General features: G+C 44.9%; 1 protein-coding gene and 1 non-coding gene across 3 annotated transcripts in view; one reads left to right on the forward strand and one right to left on the reverse strand.

Moving 5' to 3' along the window:
* Positions 1–641: 641 nt before the first annotated feature.
* Positions 642–25,403, forward strand: part of Rapgef4 (Rap guanine nucleotide exchange factor 4) — a 262,768-nt gene continuing 238,006 nt past the window's right edge. For both annotated transcript variants that reach the window (XM_085680953.2, XM_085680954.2), the window contains exon 1: positions 642–767. In XM_085680953.2, the coding sequence (XP_085537079.1) occupies positions 703–767 (65 nt within the window). In that variant the 5' untranslated portion in view covers positions 642–702. The remainder of the gene's footprint in view (positions 768–25,403) is intronic.
* On the reverse strand, positions 16,597–16,703 carry LOC125395127 (U6 spliceosomal RNA). Its single transcript, XR_007230454.2, has one exon. It is a non-coding gene; the product is annotated as a U6 spliceosomal RNA (small nuclear RNA).

Consider the following 25,403-nt stretch of genomic DNA (forward strand, 5'->3'; position numbering starts at 1 on the left):
TTCTTAATTGTTTATTTTTGTCATTCTTGGGCTGTGGAGAAAGCAAGTCCAAGTTTCAAGGCCAGTGACTTCAGTGTGCATTCCCAGGCCCCCTGTTATTCTCTGGTCTCCCGGGTCCTTCTGCCTCAGTGACCACACTGCCTCTTTCTGTCCTTCCCAGTCCCCAACGTCCCCAGTCTTCAGAATAATTTACCCTCTGGGATTCACATCAAGAGACCATGGTGCCCCCCACCCCCATCTCACGGTCAACCTTCACAGCCCTGCCCTCTCTCATCCCCATTTAAGTGGGGAGATTGTAAAGGTGAGCCAGGAGCCCCCAGCAAGTTTTGACAGACGCTGAGGAGGACTAATGGGTTTCTAAGGAAACGGAGAGGCAGCAGCCATTTTAGTGGCATTTGCCGTACGAAAAATAAAGAGTCTGACATCCTCTCCCCACGCGCCCTGGGGTGGCACCCGGCTGCAGAGGCCCCAAGGTGAGGGTGGCCGCGGGTCTGGCGGAGCGGGACACCTGCAGCAGGTGTCGCGGGGTCGCGGCTCCTGGCGGGCGGGCGGGGTGGCGGGGCTCCCACGCGGACGCCGCAGTGCAGCGCGGGCCTCGCGCCTGGCCCGCCCCTCGGTCCCCGCCCCGCAGGCCGCGGGAGCCCGCCGGGAGGCGCGCGGGAGGTGGCCGCGGCCCGGGGCCACCGCGCGCCGCTGCCCAACATGGTCGCTGCGCACGCTGCACACTCTCCGTCCTCGGCCGAGTGGATCGCCTGCCTGGATAAAAGGTATGCCGGGTGGGGTGCGGGATTTGGATCGTGGGGAGCCACTCGTGGGGTGCCACCTGCGGGAGAGCATTCCACCTGCCGGGGAGCCTAATGCGGCGCCGCGGGGGACAAGACGCCAGCCCGCCCTGGTCCCCTTCCGCTCCGCAGACTCCACGCTCCACTCGTGGGTGGGTGGGGGTTTCCCTTGGCAGTAAGACCTGAGAGAGTGCATCTATGCGGCTTCAGACTGTCCAGGCCCACAGGATGAATGTCCTTTAAGTTTCCAGGAGGTGTGTGTGTGTGTGTGTGTGTGTGTGTGTGTGTGTGTGTGTGTGTTGGGAGGGAGGGTCATGCAGGTGTAGAGTCACCTTTTTTGTTTCTGAAAACCAAGTGCGAGGGACGCAGGGGAGCTGTCAAGTCTCTTGCTGAAATCCACAGCTCTTACATTGGGCGCTCACTCAAGGTCTGTGTTAAGAAGGTCACGGGGAGGTGGCTTTCGTCTTCATCTCTGCGGCAGCAGAGAAGACCCTCACCCTAAAGAGACATTTAAACGGCAGAGAGTGCTGACTCTGGCCAGCCTCTGAGGAAGGTGCTGCGGGTGACAGCGGATTGCAGTCGTTTCCAGGCTCTGACAGTGTAATTTTCTGTTTGTCCAGATTGCAAATTTAACAGTAAACATTACGCGGTATGTTAGCAATTATAGTTTATTACCCGAAGGAAAGAGGTGCTGCATCCGAACTCTGACAGAAACAAGCAAAATGTCTTGCGTTTGAACTGCCTCTGAATCTCAGAGTTCGGTGCCAACGGCCAGGGGTTCACACCTTGCCACTATCCGCATGATATTGGTATTTGCATTTATGGGAATTAGTTTGTGCTCTGCCATACTGAACATTTTTCAATGAACAGATTTGTAGCCGGATCAAACTTGAGGCTCTTAAGTGTGGCCTGCTGCGCATGCTTTACTATTCTAGGCCTTTGATGAGAAGATATTAACTAACTGAGAAGAGCTAAATGTAACTCATTTGAGTAACTTAATGTGATAAACGATCTTGACTTTTAGTTACCACACAGTAGCAGGAGTGTTTTTGGCAGGCGTTGCTCCGTTCCTGACTAAAATGGTGTCTACTAATATTAGAGAGATTACACGCAGCAAACAGTAAGACAATTGAAGAGATGGTTAAGTCATCCAGAATTCTGTGGAGGAATTAAAGTCATATTTAAGCGGAGTGCCTGCTAATGTGATCAGTAATCTAAATTTAATACTTTAGGAGGAGTGAATTATAAAACAAGAGGTAATCAAGAGCTTGCACTTAGCCTATAAATAGCTAGCAGCGCATCCTCATGAGTGATAATTTTGGGTTGTAAGCAACATAACTTCTCTTTGCGGAAATGCACAGTGTACAGATTTTTGAACAGTCAGTCAGTCAGTCATCGGAAATCCTTCAGTCAGTGAGGACTCGTGGAGTCACAGATCAGCGCTTGTGGGACGGCTCTGAGTCTTTACCGGGCCTCTGCCTACCTGGTTGTGTTTGGAATGGACTTCCAGAACATGGTGCCGCAGTCTAACGCCACCCTCCATAACGGGCAAACAACAACAGCAACCAAGCCATAACAAAATCCAACTCCTTCTCCGGAGCCCGGTGTTACTGAAGTGCAGGGGAATGGGCCGACCCACAGAGCTCTCGCGAGTTCTGGTCTTGCACTTATCCCTTTTACTTCCTGAGTTGGAAAAATGAGGCTACCAAGTGTCTCAAGCTCACCTCCCAGCAACGGGTGGACAGATGGAAGGGGGGAGGAAAAGGTGCCGAGTGCACGGAAAGCAAGGGATGCTGTCTAAGCATTTTGTTTCCTGGTGTGCCTGTCCTGTGTGTGGCCTTGATCCCGGAATTCCTAAGCAGAGCCCATTAGGAGCGGCGGCGATTTCATCGCAAGTGGGCAGTTGGAGGCAGATTTTGAAGTTACGTTTCAAAGCATAGTCTGTTAATTTTTTAAAAGAGAGAATGGCAGCTGAGAGTGTGGACTAAAATTGTCTGGGAAGCTCCCTGTAATGCCTCCTTCCTGGGGCATTGCTTTTAATGAGTCTAAGAGGTATTAATACCCTGTTCCAGGCACTGGGCTAGGCATTGCTCCTAGCTTCGGGGTGCTGATGGCTTTGTGGTGGGGTAGCTAGGTAACTGTGCAACTGCAGCCCAACGATAAATGTTTGAACAGGAATGTGTCCAGTGCTTTGAAAATACAGTCAGGCCTGGATGTGACGGGTTGAGGGCAAATCTACCAAAGACAGAGAAGAGGGAGGTCGGGACGGACGGACGAGCAACTTGGGCAAAGGCACACAGATGGGGCAAGGGATTCTGCTTTCCTCTCCACCTCAAATTCCTTTTGTGACCAAATCTAGACTAGAGGAAGATACACTCTGTTTTCTAAATCTTTTTTCATGGGCCATTTCCAAGTGTGCATAAGAGGCAGGAACGATGCAGTGAAGGGGGAGCTGGGACTCTGCTGCTGGCAGCAGAGGGCGTTCAGCTGAGACGTGTAGTTCAAATGCATGCAGGAGCCAAGTGACCAGCAGTGTGAATATCTGGGAAAAAGAGGAGCCCCGAGATTGGGACAGGAGAGAGAGTAGAGGGGAGGGTGTTGTTGATAGAGATGGCTTGGTCAGTAACACATCTGCTGTACGGGCACCTGAATTTGGATTCCTAACACCTGTGTTAAGAACATGGCTGGCATTGCAACAACTGTCTGCAGGCATAGCGATGGGGGAGCATAGACAGGAGCTCATTGGCCAGCCAGTCGAGCCAAGTTCATGAGCTCCACATTCAAGGATGCCATGACTTACAAATTAAAGTTGAGAGTGACAGTCAAGGAAGACACCCTGCTTTGCCTTCTGACTTCTACATGCATGTACACCCACACGTATAACACACACATGCATAACACACACATATGCATACATGCACATGCATGCCCAGACACACACACACACACACACACACACACACACACACACACACACACACACCAAACTTTATAAAAAAAGAAAAGAAAGTAGAAACAGAAAAGTCTGCTTGAGTGAAGACATACGTAAGGAAAATTGAAGTGATACATACCAACACGGAAAACAAAGCAGAGAAGTGTGCGGTTGGCACGCCTACAAAGCAGTCCTGGTTGGGACAACACTCTCTAAACTCACATGTGAAGAGGGAGCCCAAAACCATGGAGATGTGCTGATTAGGCTAAAGAAAGAAAATGCCGAGCGTTTTATGTGTCAGCTGCTTACAGTCATGGACTGTGGTCGTACTGAGGTGTCTATAAATACCTAAAACCAGGAGTGATATCAGACATTAGGGTGTATAAGCCGACACTGGGAAGTTTTGATGCGCTCGTGAATGCAAAGCAAGTTTACTGATTGCTCATGGATCTTACATAGATTGCTCCTGGGGCTGAGATGGTTCACTAGAAATGAAATTCTATAATTAATTCCTACTATTTGGGATTTAAAATAGTCAAACGGCACTTTAAAGAAATGTGACGACCTTTCTTTAATTTTAATGGAAGGTTTTAAGTTGGCTTCCTGTGTCTTTAAGAGCTGTTTCTAGGTAATGACTTGTAAGGGGCATCACCAAGTCACATGGTTGGGGGATCGCCTGTTTCAACCAAGGTAGAGCAGGAGTCAGCAAACCGTGACCTGTGAATCCCCCAAGAGTGGCTCTAAAAGTCCTGATTGGTTGGAAAATAAATAAAAAGAGTAATAGTTCACGATCCATAAAGTTTATATGAATTTAAATTTCAGTGTGCATCAACAGTTTTATTGGAAGACAGCCACACTTACTTGGCTCCATATTGTCTGTGGCTGCTGTCGCTGCGGCGGCAGAGCTGGGTAGCAGCGGGGAGGCTTGTGGTCCACAGAGCTTAAATGTCTACTGTGTGAACGAACCACCCCAGAACACATCACCATCCTTTGCCCTAGAGGAGCCGCTCACCCAAGAGAAGGATGGCGAGCTGCTAGAGGTAGCAGGAGCGTTTTCTCTCTGGAAAGAGCTTGCCATTCCTTCGTTTGAGGTTCTGTAACAGTTTGAGGAGGGGAGGTGAAGTCCATTATTCTACCTGAAGACTCCTGTCCCACAGGCCGAAGCAGGAGATGAAGTCAAGGGTGGTGGAGTATGTCAGACAGGCTGTCATCTTTACCTATTTATTTATTTTACTGGGAATTTGAATTTTTATTATTATTATTTTAATTGTTTTTGTTGAGCTATATGTTTTTCTCCGCTCCCCTCCCTCCTTCTACCCTCCCCTTCAACCCTCTCCCAATATCCCCATGCTCCCAATTTACTCAGGAGATTTTGTCTTTTTCTACTTGTCTTTTCTACCATGTAGATTAGATCTATGTATGTCTCTCTTAGGATCCTCTTTGTTGTCTAGGTTCTCTGGGATTGTGAATTGTGGACTGTTTTTTTCTCCCTTTACACCTAAAAGCCACTTATGAGTGAGTACATATGATATTTGTCTTTCTGGGTCTGGCTTACTTCACTCAGTAGGATGTTTTGTAGATCCAGTCATTTAGGCTTGCCATCTTTTAAAGGCAACTATAGTTTTTATTTTTTTTTCATTTTTGTATTCATGTTCCCTTTAAACACATACACACACTTCTGTTGATGCTTCCTTTGCACATGACTTACTGTCATGTAGATGGTATGTTAGTATTTTGATGTGGTAGGAATGGGCTTGAAAGAAATCAAGGAACATGTTTGCTAAAACCAAAATACTTTGCAGGACACATGGTGCGAGAAGATGACTCAGAAATCAAAGAAACGCCAGATATGGTCTCACTCTGGAGGGATGGAGAAGATCAAAGAGGCACCCAGAGCAGAACTGTGACTCTGGGGGAAGCTGGTGTCAACCAGGCAGGACCCCAGGGATGGCATACCTCTGGTACTTTCTCTAGGACTCAGGGCTGGCCTTGCCCACACTCCAGGATTCTTGATTTGTCAGCATATTGAGAACACATGCATGGTTCAGGGGTGGTTGCACAGGCACCAGACTCCTGAGACCTTAGAGACCAGTCTTTAACTTGGCGGTAAATCTGTTCCACCCGACAAGTGGACAAGCTCATCTTTTGGCTAATGCATTCGTGCCAGAGGCCAGCTGAAGGGGGAAGCCAGTCGTTAGCAGAAGCACATCTCTGGATTTTCCGAAGGGAAGCTAGGCTGCCGGGAGGTCAGAACGCTCACTTGCTTCTCTAGTCTGCAGAGTGTGTTCTTTTCCCAGCGCCGCAGAGGTGGGAATTGAATTCTAATCGCAAGGTAATTCTGGGGACACTTGAGGCCAGCTTTGTCCCATTTTCTAGTGTGATGACCACTGCAAAGAGCTCCCAGGGTGCACTTTGTCCGCTGTAATAAGACAAGTCAAACTCCGTGGAAGCTGCCTGCTTGTTTCTCGGTCCACATCCTTCGACACTGGTGGCTGTATTTAATTCATCCCTTTATCTCCAGCACCTGACTGCTGCCCTCAGTGTGGAAGGTGCTCACAGGGCCAGCAGGAGGTGATCACATACATCGTCTCCTCTGGGCCCAGGTGGCCTCTGCAGCTCTCTGCCAAGATGGAGGGTACAAGGTGGTGGGTTAGCACTGTCCTCATGGGCCTCTGCTTCTCCTGGTTCCTGGCTGATGCGAATCCTGGCTTTGGGGTGGGGGTAGGGAGACACATCATAATTATTTTAACCAGCTGTTTCAAAAATTCAATCTATTTTTATTGTGGAAGATTTCAAAATGCATAGAAGAGTAAGATTCTCTATTCCATCCAACCATCATGACCTCACTGCTAACCCTGTTTTATTTCTATGTCCATTCATTCTCCTCTGTCCCCAGGAAACTAACTAATTGGTTAGTTAGTTAGTTGTTTGTGTATGGTGTGTGCATGCACAGGTGTGCGGATTCTGAGTTCAGGAACATTCAGGAGTCCCTTCTTACCTTCCATCTTTGAGCAGGTAACCCCTTCCTCCCTCACAGTGTACTACATGATAACTGGCCCCAGATCTTCTGGGCCATTCTTTGGTCGCTGCCCCCACCCCCATCTTGCTGTAGGGGTGCTGGAATTACAGATGCATTACAGATGCATGCTTCCTAGTCCTGCTTTGTTATGTGGGTTCTGGACACAGGTTGTCAGGCGTGTGTAGGGTGTTTATCCACTGAGCTTCCCCCCAGCCTCCTACTCCTGGGCTATTTTGAAGTAGTCCCCACAAGCAGTCTGTAATCTGCAACTCTTTCAGTACATATCTCAAAAAGGTAAGGGTTCTTTCTAAAGAAAAGAGAGCCTGGTGGTGATGGTGCACACCTTTAATCCCAGAATTTGGGAGGCAGAGGCAGATGGATCTCTGACTTCGAGGCCAGCCTGGTCTACATAGTGAGTTCTAGGACACCCAGGGCTACACAGAAAAACCCTGTCACAGTAATAATAATAATAATAATAAATTGCCATGACTATACATTGCAAATTTTAACACTAGTTCCTTAACATATTCAAATATTCAAAGCTCCTTGTTTATCTCAAAACTTTTTTCATTTTGTTTGTATCAGAATGTAAATGATATCCTTAGTTCAGATATGTTTTAATACCTAATTTTCTCTCTCTGTCGCTCCCTGTTTCTTGTTTCCTATCTGAACTTTAATTGTTTTTCTGTGGTGTTTTTAGAGACATGTTCCCTTGCATCTGTATTTTCTGAATTTGGCATTTGGGTTTAGAGCTTGGTCAGATTCTGATTTACGTTTTGGTGAGAACTTCAGTAGAATTATGGCATCCCATTAAAAGGCCCATGGTGTCCATCAATCTCTTTCTGTGATGTTAGCAATACATTATTTTCAGGTTTCGTGTCTGATATCTCTGCATCTGCAGCTTCTTAGGGGACAGCGCACTGTGGCCTCGAGACCACGGGAACACATGCTGTGTATATGCGGAGCAATAAGAGGGCTGCACAGCCCGGTGTCTAATCGGGGTTAGTGCTTTGGCTCTGGTTTTATTTGCAGAAGGGCATTTGGAAAGGGAAGCATGGCCAGATCTGATACCCTCAAGACGAGACGTGGGCACAAGGACCAGTGAGCCTGTGAGAGGGGCAGCTGGTCCAGTACACCCTTAGCCCTGCCACCTATCCCTTGCCCCGAGCCTGGGAGACTGAGTTGTCCATAGGACAGTGACGCCCAGCAGAGCCAATGCAGCCTCCTCTCTTCCTTGGGCTTCTGTATGTAGACTCCTGGCTTCTCCAGTGATAGTGAGACTGGCATTGCCTTTTGTCAGAATTCTCCTGGGTTTCTAAGCTTTCACCACCCCTCCTTAGTGCCAGGTTAACCTCCCAGACTACTCCCCCAAGCCACGGGCAGATTTTGCTTCTGGCAGATTTAAAGCCATGCCCTCAAGAGAGGCATAAAAGAGAGCAACCATCCTCTGCTTTTCTTTCTCCCTGAGAGCGAAGGCGCAGGAGGCTCTGGCCTAAGGAGAACTGGGAGGAAGGAGGTGGAGATAGCTGGGTGGATAATAGGTAGGGAAGCAGCGGTACATCCGAAGGAAAACAGTGGACCAGCCTGGGTGGTAGCTGCGGTCTCCAGCTGGCCGTGTTGACTCGCACGCGGCTCTCCTGTGGAAAAGGGAAACGTGTGACCTCTCTCTTTCTTCTTCATGCGTGCCCTTTCTTCCATGTCTCCCCCTCCAACTGTGAAGATTCCCTAAACTTTGAGCCCAAGGCCCATGTTACAGACCAGGTACCCTGGTCTCTGCCCAGGGCAGTGCCCTTGTGATACCCCGTTGACATTTTGGGGTTGCACCGCCTTCACCCTCCACTGCCACAGAAGGTGGAGAGAAAGGGGAAAAAAAGCGGATGTTCTTCGGGTCTCTTCCTCCAGTCCAGGTGTCCACGTCACACAGTGACTACCGAACGACTCCAGGATGGCCCTTGGTTTCATGATGGAAGATGGAGATGTTGATACCCTTGCTGTCCAGAAGGCCTGGGCCTGTGGCAGCCGTCTTGTAACCCCAAAGGAGGGATCAAGACCAACGCCCAGTGCTGACCTTGCTCAGCTGTTGTGTATCTTAAGATTTTTCTGTCTCGTGAAGAAAACGATACCGTGCACCTAGAAGCTACTCTTTGTTGTGCGTTTTTTTGTTTGTTTGTTTTTTTCTGTTTGCTGTCGAAACCGCCTGTAATCTAACAAGCTGGTATATGTCTAAAGTTCTTACCTCTCTTTGCCCCTCGTCCCCGTTAGGTTTTCCTTCTTTTGATTTATCAACGATGTTACCTTTCTGTATTTTCAGACTCTTGAGTCTACCTGTGTCCTTTCGTATATTCAGAGTCACCGATCCTTCCTTCCCTTGACCATTGTATTCTGTTTGCTTCCAGGGCCTTATCCTGGGTGTTCCTCATCAGTTCGTAGCCAGGTCAGTTTCCTTTTAGGCTTAGCCTGATCTGGATTCAAATTCCACCATTGCCATTCACCAGCTGTGTGGACCAAGCTGTTACGTTTTCTAAACTTCTCTTCTTGAATCTTCAAAGAAAGCTGCAGTGATGACCGTGCTGGGATTGTGGTCAATTCAAGTGCAGCTGAGTGGTTATCTCTGAGTCTGAGGAGCGCAGGCAGCAAGAGTTTGGGGATCACCGTATGTAGGTTCAGATATTTGGCTTGGTTTAATCAGTAATAAATTTTTGCCAAGCAAATGAGTCACTGTGTAATTGTTTTACATAGACCACAGTGTCTGTAAATAGTGGTAGTTTCACTTATTTGTTTTGATTAATTTTGTTTTTTTCTGATTTTCCTTGTCTAACTACACAAGTTATGAATTCTGGGACAAGGTTGAAGAAAAGAGGCAGAGATGGACAGCACCTTTGAGTTCTTACCTTATAGGAAGGCTTTTACTTTCGCAGTGGAACTTTAGGTCTGAGGACCCCCTTCCCCCATCTAAGACCCCCCCCTTTCTTATACTTTCTCCTATTTTAAAGCGAGTTTCATCTTAAAATAAGATGATAATGTGAATTTTTGTTTCTCTTTCTCAAAAAGATTCTTTTGTTTCTCCTAGAAACACAAAATCCTTGATTGACTTCCCCCCCACCCCCCCATTCTTCTTTAAACACAATCCTGCTCTGTCACCTCGACTGTCCTGGAACTGCAGGCTGCTCCCAGGTCATAGTCATCCTCCTGCCTCAACCTCCTGAGAACTGGGATCGTATGCTGAACTACCACAGCTGCCTGAGTTTTGAATGATAAATCCACCGATTGATTCCAATTTGAAATACAACTTTGTCATATTATATTACATCTTAATAGCTCGCTCTGTCCAGCTGTTTAATATTTTATCAATACTCTCTTCACATCTATCGATGAGGGATGGGAGCTGGTGACTTTGTAATAATATTTCTTTCAGGTTTTAGTATCATGATTCTTCTGGCTTCTTGGTTTTCCTCTGTTTTATTCCCCTCTAATTTTAAAAGAAATTGCCAAAGATTGATACTTTTTTTGGAAAACGTGTTTATTATTTGTTTTAGGTGTTTAATTTGTAGAAAGATTTTTTTTTATGACTGATTCAAACTTTTTCATAGGTGAAGGACCACTCAGATTTCTGTTTCTTCTGGTCATGTTTTTGATAAGTTCCTTTAGGAGTTCGTGCCTTTCATCCATGTATATTATCAGATGTATTGACATAGGACTTCTGAGTTACCCTCTGCCATCTCTGTGACCAAACGCCTGAGGGGAGGTGACTTATGGGAGAGGAGTTATTTTGACTCACAGTTAAGAGGCAGGGAATGGTTGGGGGCAGGGGTGTGAGGTGGCTGGTGACAGTGTATCCTCAGTCATGAAGCGAATCTTGTTTACCCTTTCTATTTGGTCTGTCACCATCATGAGGTGATAGCACCCACGTTCAGGGTAAGTCTTCCCGGCTCAGTTAATTCTCTATGGAAATGCCCTCACAAGCATAGCCAGAGGCATATCATCGTTGGGAAAATGGTTCTTTGCCCATTTTTCAGCCCATTTTGGTTTTGCTTTTTTTTTTCTGCCATTGAATTGTATGATTTCTTCTATCTTTTAGATATTAAGTTCTTACCAAATACACAGTTTGCAAATATTTTCTGTTTTATGGGTGGCCTTTTTACTCTACGAATGGCTTCTTGGTTAGGAAAGTCCCTGGTTTTTTATTTATTGATTTCATTATTTATTTATTTTGAAGTCTTTAAAAAATCATTTCTTTGATTTTTCTTTTGAGATTATTATATAATTGCAAAACTTCCCCCATCCTTCCCTCCCTCCAAATCCTCCCACACACCCCTGACCTGCTTTCAAATTCACAGCTTCTTTTTTTGCTAACTATTGTTACATGCATCTGTGGACACACACATGCATCTATGTCTTTATACTGTTACTTGTATGTATGTGTGCTTATGTGGCTGAAATACCCAGGTATTGGGTAACTAACTAGTTGACATGCTGTTTCCTGGGGAGGCTAATTCTCCTGCCGTTACGCGGTTCTTTATTGAATATGCCACAGGGGGGTTGGCTGCTTAAATCTTGCATGCTGTCTTCATCAGCTCTTTCAACAAATGTGTGACGTAAGAAAGCTCTGCTTTCAATGTCCCTGGTCAGGCCTTTCTCACTTCCTTGCTCACCTCTTTCTCCCTGCCTCGGGATCTTTTCCACCTTTCCCAAACCAGATGTGGCGCAGGACAAGATCAGATTTAGTCACCTCCTTCCTACTGTTCATGCATTCATTTATTCACTCGGACTTGACCTTGCTTTCTACAAGCCAGGCGCTCTTGCTGATCGCCCATTAGTGAGAAAACCCAACAAAGCCCTTGACCTTGAGAATTGAAATGCTAGAGGAAAAGAAGATACTCCTTCCATCAGTCTTCAGGACATGACTGAGTAACTGGTTGTGTGCTAGGCCCTCTTCCAGCTGGCACAGACTGCAGTAGTGAGCAGGACAAGTCACCTGTGACAAGGGCCTTGGAGCTAAAGGCAGATGTATACAGGAGTGGGGACACAGAAGTAAGCAAATGCCCTGCAAGCATCTATGCGGCCACACTCAGCAGCGACAACAGCAGTGTTGGAGACTAAAGCAGAGGCCAGAAGAGACCTAGAGGCATTGTTATTTGAAAGAGGATGGCCGGAGAGGTCGTTCTACTGAAGCAATGCTTCATTCAAAGCCTCGAATGAGCTGTGAGTTACTTGAATCTAATTTAAATCCAGGCTGTACCGAATGGATGGATGAGACATTTTAGAGAGCAGAGTTGGATGGGTGCCCATGGTGAGGACACAGGCTGAATAAACATGGCGACATCCTTTTGTTTCATGACAAGATCTGACTTTGGAAAAAATACCCGCGTTTTGTTAACTACTTTTGTTGCTGTAATAGATGATGGTAATTTCATGAAATGGACAAATGAAGGCTTTTGGAATTTTTGGTTGTCTTTTAAAAATTACACTTACTTATTTATTGAGTGAGTATGTATGTATGTTTGGGGGGTACATGTGTGCCATGATACATGTGTGTAGATCAGAGGATAACTTGTGGGAATCCATTCTCTCTTGCTTTGTGGGCTCTGGAGGCCAAACTCAGGTCGTCAGGCTTGGTGGCAAGCCCCTTTTCCTGCTGAGCCAGTTAGCCAGCCCTGGGCTATTTTTAGACACTATTATTTAGAACTATATTTAAAAATGGGATTGGAACTGGGCAATGGCGACATAAATCTTTAATCCCAGCACTCAGGAGGCAGAGGCACAGATACCTGTGAGTTCAAGGCCAGCCTGGTCCACAAAGTGAATTCCAGGACAGTCAGAGCTGTTACACAGAAAAACCCTGTCTCGAAAAACCAGGAGGTAGAAATTGGAGAATTGGTCCAGCCGTTAAGAGTACTTGTTGATCTTGCAGAGGATGTGCTGGTTCAAGTGAGAATGGCCTCCGCACACGCATGTGTTTGAATGCTTGTTTCCCAGTTAGTGGAACTCTTTGAGAAGGATTCAGAGTATGACCTTGTTGAAGGAGATGTATTACTGGGGGTGAGTCTTGAGGTTTCAAAAGCGCTTGCTAGGTTTTCTCTCTCTCTCTCTCTCTCTCTCTCTCTCTCTCTCTCTGTCTGCCTGATGCCTGAAGATTATGATGTAAAGCCCTCAGCTGCTGCTGCTCCAGCACCATGCCTGTTTCCTTCCCACCTGTCATGATGATTTGGATGAACCCCTCTAAAACTATGAGCAAACCTCCAAATTAAATGCTTTCATATATAAAAGCTGCCTTAGTCATGGTGTCTCTTCACAGCAATAGAACAGTGACTAAGACCGAGGATCTGGATTTGGTTCTCAGCATCTACACTGTGGCTCAGATCAGGGGAATCTGATGCTCTCTTTGGACCCCCCACAGGTCCCAAGTATGCACATGGTATACATACCTACCTGCCAAACACTAACACGTAAAATAAAATAAACATTACAATGAAAATGTAATTCATTTTAGTTTTCACCCCCCCTCACTCCCAGCCTCCCTCTTTGCCTCTCTTCCTCTTCCTCTCTCCTGCTTCTCCTCTTCATGGCTTTCAACACCATCTGTAGTGTAGTCCACCTGGATTGGAGTTCACACCCTCCATTTCAGCCTCCCCAATTCTGGGATTACAGAAATGCACCTCTGCCCTCACTTCTACCTCCATCCTGACTTCTGGAACGCTGGGATTATAGGAGTGTCCCCTCCCACCCACCTTAGTTTTCCAATATAATAATTATTTTTTTTAAGGACAAAGCAAAGCTGCCTTTGGGAAACAGCCGAGTATTGTTTGGCTCAGAAGCGGCAGGGCTGTGAGTGTCGCTGTCATCACCCCTTCTCTGAGGATGAACTTGGGGTTCTTGTATCCAACTGGCTTAGTTTTGCCAGGAGAGAACTGAGTGCCAGTCTGGGGCCCCTTAGGTTTCTATGGCTGAAGTCCTAGAAGGAAATGGCCTGGAAATCCTGCCAGTTTCCTGTCTGAAAGATATGTTTGCTAGCTTGAACACTGTGTGCGTGCACATGTGTGTGTGTGTGTGTGTGTGTGTGTGTGTGTGTGTATTGTCCATATCATGGTTTCCTCAGCACAATTTAGCAGTATAGCAGCATGCTTTATTTTCTTATGACAGAAATTGAAGCCCACTTGAGAATAGCGAGTCTGCTACGGTGCTAGCCTACCTCAGACTTCCCTGATGGTATTTGCAGACCTAAATTGTGGAGTTCGAATTATCTGGCTTCTGGCTAGACTTTCTATTTTATTTACCTAAAATACTTTGAAAACTTACATCAGGAATCTGTGTAATTATCCAGATCATTAAGGCACAAAAGGGAGTCCTCTCCGGCTACAACAGGGCACCGTTGTAGAAGGCAGCTTATGCCTAAAGCAGACCTCCGCACAGCCAGGCTGGGAACCCCACTGGCTCAGTGTGAACTGAGCATGTGCCTTGTGCACCCTCACCTCCCGCTGCTGTAGCGGTATATTATTATAAGCTCGTGAATACACCTTATCTTCCCCTCAATTGAATTTGATCCTATCTCTACCGCTTTGCTTCCTACCTTTTCAGCGCACGGCTGGATATTTATCTTAACTTCAGAGGCTCGTTTTAGAATTCAGCATTCAACAGGTTCTGGAAATCAAAGTAAATTTAATTTTTAAAACCCCTGCGGCTTTAGAGAATTAATATATAGTTTGTCTCTCTCATCAGAAGTTCTAGCATCAGGAGAAATGGGCGAGAATACTGTGGCTCAGGGGAGTGAGCGGAAAGCAGGGGTCCAGTTAACACGAGTGTTGTTCTTGGTTACCTGAAAGATAAGGAAATCAAAATAAGTTAAATATATGAATATATTCATCATCATTCTTAGGGAATGCATACAGGTATCATTGAGAAGAGAGAGTGAGGAATGACATGAAAAAACAGCAAGAAATTACTTTTAGACCATGGAGCAAATTACCTAAAAGTGAGGTTTTCTTTATTTTTTTTCCTTTATAATTGAACCTGATATTGTGCTATATGTTCACCCACTGTTAGCTTTTAATCTGCCACAGTCAAGCTCTACCGCAGGAGGATGCCCCTGTGAGTGGACTAGGGAAAATAGTTTAAATCTCTTTCTTTCTGTCTGGATGAGCAGCCTGCATGGCTGGTCTCGTGTGCTGTGTTCTGTTTTATTTGTCTCATTACACGGGGAGACTTGGCTGGTGTGAGGCTGTCTCAAGGTGATAATCCTGGAGCAGTTGAAAAGATCTCAGAGTCCTCTAAAAATGAGCGAAAAGGGAGTTAGCGAAGAGGAAAACATTTAGAGTCCCTGATTTTAGATGTAAGACGTGTGGCTGGGACAGCAGCACCACCACCACGGAAATGCTTACTTGTGACCCAGTTCCCGTCATCTCCTCCTCCCTTGGACTTGGGGGGGGGATCTGGGGGAGGTCTGGGGGGCACAGAACTGCATAGTGCCCCTCTTTGCTTTCTTTCTTTCTGAAATTATTACCAAGTAACATGGAATAACATCTTTCTTCTTCCCAGATGGAAAACGACTCAGGCTGTAATTGAAACTTTTTTTTTTTTAGACAGGGTTTCTCTGTGCAGCTTTGGCTGTCCTGGAACTCCCTCTGTAGATGAAGCTGCCCTTGAAATCAGAGATCCACCTGCCTGAGTGCTGGGATGAAAAGCATGCGCCACCACCGCCTGGCAAAACTACCTTTTAATTGGAATCAAATCTTTTACACCCAGGACAGTTGGTCATAGATTTTACTGCACTTACTCCCTGCAGTGTTTTTGGTATGAGTATTTCTTAGCATGTTTTAGCCCAGACTCGATGACTTTGTGACTTTTGAAATGAACATTATAGAACACTTACAGGAAGATCATTTCCTCGGTTGCTATACTTTTATAAATATAAGTTTGTATAGTCCCCCCCCCCCACCCCGACAGGGTTATTTTGTGTACCTGTCCTGGAACTTGCTCTGTAGACCAGGCTGGCCTTGAACTCAAATATCTGCCTGCCTCTGCCTCCTGGGTGCTGGGATTAAAGACATGTTTCACCATGCCCAGCTTGATTTTTATAAATATCTTTTATACTTTTTAGTGGCTGAAATCTTATGGCTCATATGAATTAAGCATTTTTTTTTTGAATTAAGCATTTTTAAAAAATCTTTTTTTGCACTTCCCTGGGGCACCACAAATACTGCGGTTGGCAGAAGGACAGCCTATTCCAATTCTTAGCTTTCCCAGTAATCTTTCTGCCGCGGGTGAATTCCAGGACCTGCTTCAAAACATTGGGTGTACTCAGATGTGCCTAGTTGATTCTTTCCCGTCTCCCCTCCTCTTTAGGTGCCTGGGTTGACAGTTCCTCCTGTGTTCTACCTCTCTTGTTGACCAACCTTTCTACTAAGAGAGGTCAGGCAGCCTCCCCGGGCCCCACCGCTGGAAAAGGCCTCACTTACAGTTCTTTGTTTCGAGTGGCACTGGGCTAATGTCCTAACCCTGGGCCGATGCGTTAAGGTGTTCAGTGTGTCCCCTCTGTCGGAAATACTTGTATTTCTTATAAGGAATTCCTGCAGAAGTGGAACCCTTAACTCAAAGAAGGCCAGGGGGAGCCTGGTGGCTCTTCTAAGTCTCACCCATTGATGGACAGCTCCTCCCGTTGTAACCTGTGCCCAGTTCTAATGCACCAGCTCAGACCTGCGTTTACAGCACCTCCTGATGTAACCTGCAGCCAGTTCTGGTGCATGGCTCAGACGGAACTTTATGGGTATTTCTGCTAGTCAAGAGGTTTTTTTTTTTCAAAATTATAAACTGATTGGCCCCTTAGCTCAGCTTCTAATTAACTCTTATAACTTATCTTAACCCATTATAAAAATATGGAACGCTTCTCGAATTTGCGTGTCATCCTTGTGCAGGGGCCCTGCTAATCTTCTCTGTATCGTTCCAATTTTAGTATATGTGCTGCCGAAGCGAGCACTAGTCAAGAGTTTTTATGCTTTGTTCTAGATCATAGATCATCTCCGGCACAGTGTTGGGAAAACCCTCTGGAAATGTGAAAGTTGGTTAGAATGTGCTCTGTTTAGAAGCAGAAGATTATTTTGTACATGCAAGTAGCCGAAAGCCTAGCAGTGTGATCATTTGCAACTTTAGTAACAGAATACGTAAGTTAATTCCAAAAACGTGTATCGCCTAAATAATCAGTATTCAGCATTACTTAATAATTCTAGTAGAAATACTTAAATGATATTTCTTATGACATTTTCTGAAGTACATGGAATATTCTTTTCCTCCTACTGGCTCATGCTCAGTATCTCAGTTGAGACTCAGTCTCTTGACTATAAATCAGTATCGTGTGTGACTTTGAAGGATGTGGATTATGTTTTAGCACTAGGTACCCCAATGAGTTAACATTTATTTTTAGTTTGCCTATTTACGTTTTGTTTCTGTCTTTTGTGCTGTCCAGAACCCGCCGCTCCTTGCTTGCTGCCCTTTAGGTTTCTGTCCTGTCTCTTGTACAAATAGAACAGCTTGCTTCCGATCATTCGGGTTTAGAATCGAGGTAACTGAGCTTAAGAGGGCGGTATGCATAATGTGAGCATGTGTACTTTGTCCGCCCTGGGGGTCTCTCCTCAGAGTAAAATATATGAATTTCAGAGTTTTAACATTTGGATAATTGGATTTGGTTTTGTAGCTTCTAATCTTGTTTATTAGATGGTCATACTTGGGTTATTTTTATTTTTTATTTGTAATTTTTAAATTATTAACTGAATTTCCATATAAATATTCTTTGGTTGACGTGTTTCTTCAATGAGATTAATTCTTATATCCAGTGTGTATTTACTTAGAGCATAGGAGTCATCTTCTAAGTCCTTTAGATTCATCAGTGGGCAAAGAAAGATACCATTGCTTTCTGAGAGCTTATTTTCCTGACAAAGAAAATAGGTGATGTTTTCTATTTAGTAAGCATAATGACAATACAAATTACAATTTATGTGGAAAATGATATGTATTATGAAAGAAACAAACAAAACAAAGACCCAGGAAGAGGTAGGGAATGATGTGGCAGGGGGTGTGGTGATTGTAATGTTAGTGTGGTCAGGAGAGGGCTCATCTGGAAGGTGTTTTTGCTAAGAGGCAGGATTTGAACTAACCATGTGTTTAAGGTAAGAGTTCTCAACAATAAGAACAGACACCATGAAGACCGTCATGTGGGTACATGGATTGTTAGAAACTGCCTGTCTTAGTCACTGTCCCATTTTGTGAAGAGACACCATGACCGCGACAACTCTTATAAAGGAAAATATTTAACTGGGGCTGGTTTACGATTCAGCAGTTTAGTCCATTGTCATCATGGTGGGAAACATGGCGGTGTGTAAGCAGACATAGTGCTGGAGAAGTAGCTGGGAGTCCTACGTCCAGATCCTCTGATAGCAGGAAGACAGAGACACTGGGTCTGGTGTGAGCATTTGAAAGACCAAAGCCCACCCCCAGGGACACACCTGTTCCTCCAACAAGGCCGCACCTACTCCAATAAGACCACAACTCCTAATCCCTGTCAAATAGCCCTATTCCCTGGCAACCATGCATTCAAATGTATGAGCCTATAGGGGCCCCCACAAAACTGGGTCTAAGTAAATGAGGGAAGGATGAGAAGTCACGCTGAGAAACAGGGCAGGCCATGTAGGGACTGAATGGCGCTGACAAGGTCCTCAACTTCCACTCTGGGTTTGAGTAGAAAGATGGCATGACTTGCATTATTATTATTATTATTATAATATTTTAAAAAGATTGTGTGTGTGTGTGTGTGTGTGTGTGTTGGGAGACACACATGGGAGTTACAGGTGTGCGAGCTGCCTACTGTGGGTGCTGGGATCCACATTCTAGTCCTCTGATAGAGCAGTAAGCTCTCTTCACCCTGGGTCATTTCTTCAACCCCCTTGGCTTACATTTTAAAGTATCACTATGATTATAATGCTGAGAATGCTGTGGCGAGCAGGACCACGGAGGGGGAAGAAAGACCTAGTAGGAAGCCCTTGCCATCCCCAGGGGAAAGATGGAGGTGACTTAGCTCAGGAGGCAGCAGGGAAGATGTGGGAATCGCTGGGACACACGTTGGGTAGGTTCTGCCCATGCATGAGTTGAGAGCAGGACTGTGCAGAGCTCTGGTCTTCGAGGCTTGAGTTCTGGAACTCTTGAGGGCCGGCGAGGGATTGAAGAAGGAACAGACACAAAGATTCACAGAGCGTCAACTGGGATCAGGTGGAATCTGCTTCAGATCTCAATCCAGAATCTCAGCGTGTTTTCTTAGGCACAGCTGAGGGTAAGGGGAGGGATTAGCTAGCCTCTGTAGGTGAGCAGTCTCAGTCTGTAACTGCAGCGGAGTTACAACTGCAGCGGAGTTACAACTGCAGTGGAGAAAGCTGCAGTTGCTAGACGCTGCATACCCAACCCATTGTCCGTAAACACTCAGATTCAGGAGTCCTCCCCATTACCTTGTTCATGCCAACAATGCACATTCACTCAGAACTCACTCAGTGCTCCCTCTGCTTCCTACAATGTAGGGAACACAAGAGTATACGGAGTTTAGAAGGGTCATGGGGCCGTCTGTTTTATTGGAGAAGACTGTAGAGAAGGCATGTTCGGAAGGAAAGAGAAGGAAAGAGTTCAGATGTGCACCTGTTGAGTTCGCAGTAGTATCCAACTGTTCATGTTGGATAGGAGGTTGAACATGTGACTGTAGAGTTTGGGAGACAGCTTGGAGCTGCAGATAGAAATGTGGAGATCATTAATATGTAAATGATATTTGTTATCTACAAATAATACTGAATAACAAAGAAGTCTTGGTATTAGAAAAGAGCATTCTGGAAAAAGGGGCATAACTAACAAAAGAAGCTGTGTGGGAGGAATTTATGAGCAGGAGCAAAAGAACGGAGTGTGGAAGGGACTTTGGAAGGCAAGGGAAGATGTTTTGAAATATCCAAGTATGCTATGTCATGTGGAGAAAACATACAAGAAGAACCAGGATCTATAAAGTCCACTGGCTGGGTTTGTGTTTGAGGTTTCTGTGTCTTATAGTCTCTATTCAGCTTGCTTTGCAGTCAGGCTGACCAAAGACTCTGTATCTGGGGGTGTGAGGACACTGGCCATGCTACAAGCAAAGCCACAAGATTTACACCCCAGGTACAGTGCAGAGGCCTAGCTGATTGATGTAGGCAGCATGGGGGTCATTCAGTTACAACCCAGTAAAGGGGCTCTCCAAGTCAGGGAACTGAAAAATTGAGAGAGGGAGGTACAGAGGACAAAAGTGAGGATACCATGGCTGCAGTTATGAGATCTTAGACTGTTATTTCTATGCAGCAGATGGGAAGAGAACAGGGACTCAACATCCCCAAGACAAGTCCTAAGCACCAAGGAAGCAAGCCACTACAGCCGAGGAAATGTAAAGGGACATTATCAGGACAGCCAGAGTTGGCATGTCATACACAGATAACATATGGCTCTTTGGTTGCCATGTCCCTGGAAACATATCTGCTTGGGAGAAGGTGTGGCCTTTGTAGAGTTTCTAGTTCCCGGATGCCTGCTTTCGGTGCATATGGAGGGTGTGAAGTTGTGTCTACCCAGTTTACCTGAAAAAAATGGCTGCCATAGAACAAGCATGAATTTCTGATTGTGAATAAGATGGGATGATTGCAGTCCTCCCGGTTCCTTCCCTGAAGTTCACTCGGGAACTCTAGCATTATGTATAAAACAAACAAAAAAGCAATTCCGAGAGGTAGAGAGAAAACAGTGAGTGGGTTTGAGGCCTTTCTTGCTGGAGAATGACACACAGTGAGTCCTCTGAGTTTTTGCTTTTTGTCTGGTTTTGTTTTGTTTTTGTCACATATATATCCCACCATGGGTACTGGAATATACAGTGACTCAGAAATATTAAAAACAAAACAAAAAACCCTTATAAAACTTATCCTAATTGGGAAAATGCTTCCATAAGATCAGCTGTAGAGCATTTTCTTTGTTAGTAATTGGTGGGAAAGGGCCCAACTCATTGTGGGTGGAGCCATTCCTGGGCTGGTGGTTCTGGGTTGTATAAGAAAGCAGTCTGAGCAAACCAGGGGGAGCAAGCAAGAAAGCAGCACCCCTCTATGGCCTCTGCATCAGCTCCAGCCTCTGGATCCTGCCCTATTTGAGTTTCTGTCCTGGTTTTCCTTCAATGATGGACTACAGTATGGAAGTATAAGTCAAATAAACCCTTTCCTCCCCAACTGTTTTTTTGGTCAGGTGTTTCATCACTGCAAGAGACACTCTAACTAAGACAGGGACATTAGGTGTCATAGTCTTTAGTGAATTTCACTGGTGGGATGTGTAAGGTTTTCATTGACTGAGACATATATATATATATATATATATATATATATATATATATATATATATATATACTGTTTGTACACAGACAGCCCCAGCTCTCTGCCAAGTGAAATCTTGGGAATCAAGGTCATTGAAAGTATGTGTGCGACAACAAACAGATGTTCATATTGTATTGTTTAGGTGTAATGCCAATTTAAAATGCAAGGAGGGAAAACATACATATTATTTAAAAGTCTTGTTTTGGCTGGTTTTATGTGGTAGGGTTATTCTTCTGAACAGAACAGGGAGCTATTTATAATCTTGTTTTTGTAAATGAAATATTTGATTTATCACATTTTAAAGCAATTTCAGTTGGAAGTTGCACTAGCTGTTGTGGGAGCCAGTAGATTTTTTTTTTTTTTTTGCAGCCAAAAGTGGGGAGAAAAAAATAAAAAGCAAAGCTTCTGTGGATTCATCAAGAAATAGCACTTCCTGGCAGGGATGCTTGGGCAGAAGAGAGCCAGCTGTGCCTAGTGACGTCAGCATCCCCAGTCTCACCGAGGCATGACTGGCTGTTTCTGCCTGCAGGGCTGATTCTGGCAATCTTGCTCCGGTCTGAGTACCACAGGGTACAGCCTCTCACTGCGCATAAGAATATTATGACCATTTGGTTTTTGTGAAAAAGAAAGAAGCTGTGCATTGTCCAAGATGAAAACAAACAATCTGCTTATTCACATGACAGGTTCTTGTAAAAATTTTAAAACACAAACTTTTCTTGCCAAATCTTTCAGTAAAATTGATGCTCAGAGCAGTGGCTCTTTGCATGGCTCAGCTCCTTGAGATTTTACCCAGAAAAGGAGCTCATTCATTTGTTAATCCCACCAAATGAAAATAAAGACCATTACCCATATTCTTTTAGTCAAGTCAAGCAAGGTTTATTTTTTGTCAGACAGGGCTATATCCCTAAGTTGGGACTTGAGGAAACAGCATCAAACATAGGAGAAGGTGGGGTTTATATTAGCCCCCAAAACTGCAAGGCTAGGGGATTTTCAAGGTGGTTTTTTTTTGTTTTTTTGTTTTTGTTTGTTTGTTTGTGTGTTACATAGAAACTCGGCAGAACATTTCAAAATTGTTTGACGGAACATCTTATCAGGGTAGAGGTTAGAGTATGGGGGTGGAATTCTAGAAAAATGTGTCAAGACCTGGTCAAACCAAAGTTGTACAGAAAATAAGAATGTGTTTATTTTGACCTTGTAATAAGATGGGTTTTGATCTTAAAATGGAGTCAGGCTGGTCCATCATTCTCGCCCTTGTCTTATGTGTCCCTTTCAACGATTTGATCGGCAGCAGTCATTTCTATCTGTTGTGTGGGCAGATAATGTCAGCAGACAGCAGGTATGTTAGCATTTTCTATTTGTATCACGGCGAGGGTCTTTCTCATTGCATCTGATTGGTTAGCATAGAAAGACTACATTTTCCTTAAAACCATCTCTTCTGGGTGCCCTATCATATTGTAGAACTATTTTAGCTAATGAATCTACCTGTTGATAACTTGCTGATAAGCTCTTTTTGGCTTTAACAGGTGTCTTTTTGACAGTGAGGGAACCTGGTATGCCAATAAGCATTATATAGAGTCACTTTGTTCCTTTGTCATGCAGTGTCCTCTGGGTTTAACATTCCAGTCTTCGTTGAGGATAAGGGGTGATATATTCTATTCTGTAACTAATTAGGACATTATTGTCAGGGCCCAGAAAGGCTGGAATGCTAGTCAAAGGCTGGGAGGGGATTCAGGCAATGGGGCATTCATCAGAAGCATCTGGCTCATTGACCCAGCTGAAGAGACAAGGAGCAATTATGCCCGCTGAACTGGGTCACATCAGTTCTCAGCAAGCCTGGGCTCTCGCTTTGTAGGACTTCTTGGGACTGGCATGGTGTAGGCCCCTTTTGGAGCAGTTTGTAGTCTGCATCTGATTTCTGGGTGATGTAGTAGGAAGCTGAGTAGGAATCTTCAGAGACGGAAAATAGAGTAGGGACAGAAGTCGAAGGCAAGGAGCTTAAAGAAAAGTCTTATTTCGGAACTTCCCCTTCAGGGAGTAGGCAATAGGCAGGGAAGCTTAGGCTGCTGATTGACAGGAGGAGTTTATCTGGACTCCATTTGACATGTGACAGGTGGATTCAAGTTGCGATTCCCTGAAGCATGTATGAATCTTTAAGTTTACAGAAAGATAAACATTTTAGATATTTTAGTATTACCATTGTTCGTAATCTGTATTGAAACCCACATTGTAGACAAGGCAGATAACAGGTATCTGCAAAAAACTGTTACAGATCTAAACCAACTGGAATAGATTCATGCCAGAAAATGGGTCAAGACAAGGTCAAACTCAAGTTTTACAGAAAACAGGGATGAACTTCTTGTGACCTTGTAACAAGATGGCTTTCAATCTTAAGATGGAGTCCGGCTCTTCTGTCAGGTTCCCAATGTTGTTGAGAGGCACCAAAGTGACAATATTTACCAGGGGCCTTGGGTCACTCCTCTGTGTACACAGCAGGCGGATCACACCACAGAGAGGCAGGAGAAAAGCTGGGTTAGCCTCTGAGGCTTTGAAGCAGCTGTCTGGGGTCATCATAGTGGTTCTAGACAGCAACAGGAGAATGGAGGAAGTGGGTTTGCCAGGAGTTCAGGATAAAATGAAAGACAACTGATTAGTTTGAATTTCAGATCAGTGAGAAATTTAAAAAAGTACAAATGCACCCCCTTTATTGAAAGAATATACTTACATTGAAATTGTTATTTACCTGAAATCCAAGTTTGGGAGGATTGCTGTATTTGTATTTGCAAGACTTGGTGAATTTTAATTTAAAAATAAAAACAAAACAAAACAAAAAAACCCCAAACTCTCCATATAAAGAATGTTGCTTTGGAAAGGAGGGTCCTTTTTGGAAACTTTAATTTTTTTTTTTATCATTGCAAGTGTACATGATGAGTGTGGGGGAACACTTGTCATGACATGTGTGTGGAGGTCAGAGGTCAACTTTGTGGAGTTGGTTGTTTTCTTCTGAGTTTTGCGTGGGCTCTGGGGATCGAAATCAGGCCATGAGGCTTGTGTGGCAAGTGTCTTCACCTGCAGAGCATCACGCAGTCCCTGGAGAGTCTGTCTTCTTTAAAAAGACTTTAGGAATATTTACTTTAGGTTTTTCTAATCCCGAGTGGCCAGCCCTAAACACATGTTCATGTAAACAACGGTAAATGGACTCAGTAGTGTGTGTGTGTGTGTGTGTGTGTGTGTGTGTGTGTGTGTGCTAAAATAGCACAGAGGCCATGACTTTGAGTAGCAGTTGGGGATATGGCAGAAGTTGGAGACAGAAGGAGTGGTAGTAAAAATGTAAATATAGCACTCATGTTTGAAATTCTCAAAAAATTAAATTAAAAATATTTATTTTTTTAATGTGTATGTCTTGTCACCATGCCATGTGCATGGGCCCTTGGAGACCAGAAGAGGGCTTTTGGGATCTTGGAACTGGAGTTACAAGCAGTGTGAGCTATCTGGTGTGAGTATCTTGCAGAGCCAAACTAGGGTCCTCTGCAAGAACGGCAAACAAGGCCAAATGGAGTCAGTAGTGTGTGTGTGTGTGTGTGTGTGTGTGTGTGTGTACACATTGATTCAGCACAGCACATGTGTGGAGGTCAGGAGACAATTTGCAGGATTAGTTCTTTTCTTCTACTGGCTGGGTCCCAGGGATTGAACCCCGTTGTCAGCATTGATGCCTTTACTCACTAAACCATCTCGTTGGCCTCCATCTTCCTGTTTGGTTGTGGGATAAGGTGATAATGGTTAACCACATTAATCTAGCTTCCTTCCATAAAGTGGGACTAATGAATAACGGGGTTAAATCTGCTGCTGCCTGTACCTCTTGTGTGTGTTTGCTGCTCGAGGGAGGCAAAGTGGCCATTGCTGAACTGTCTGAGGACACAGAGCAGTACCTGAGGGCGACCCTGGCTGGTATCCTTCTTCTGCCCAGCTTAGATAAATATGGAACCAATGGTAAGACAATGTTTGAAGCAGATCCCACTCTTCCATCTGCCTGGGGACAGTCACACACCTCTGAGTGACTCTGAATAGAAAAATTATGGTAGAGAGAGGCTCCAAGTGGATGGGGCTCCAATCCGGGCTGTTTCCAATGCCTGTGGTGTTTGCAGGAAATTCTTCAGCATCGCAGATCAGTTTCACTGTCTGAAGGAGGATAATTCCTACCTTACAGGACTATTGTGAGGATTGGATGGTTAACAATGCCATTCATTTAGCTGTTGAACTGAGTGAATGTTGACATCTTA

This window comes from Myodes glareolus, chromosome 21 (assembly GCF_982192425.1).
Source record: "Myodes glareolus chromosome 21, mMyoGla1.1, whole genome shotgun sequence".
Classification (NCBI taxonomy): domain Eukaryota; kingdom Metazoa; phylum Chordata; class Mammalia; order Rodentia; family Cricetidae; genus Myodes; species Myodes glareolus.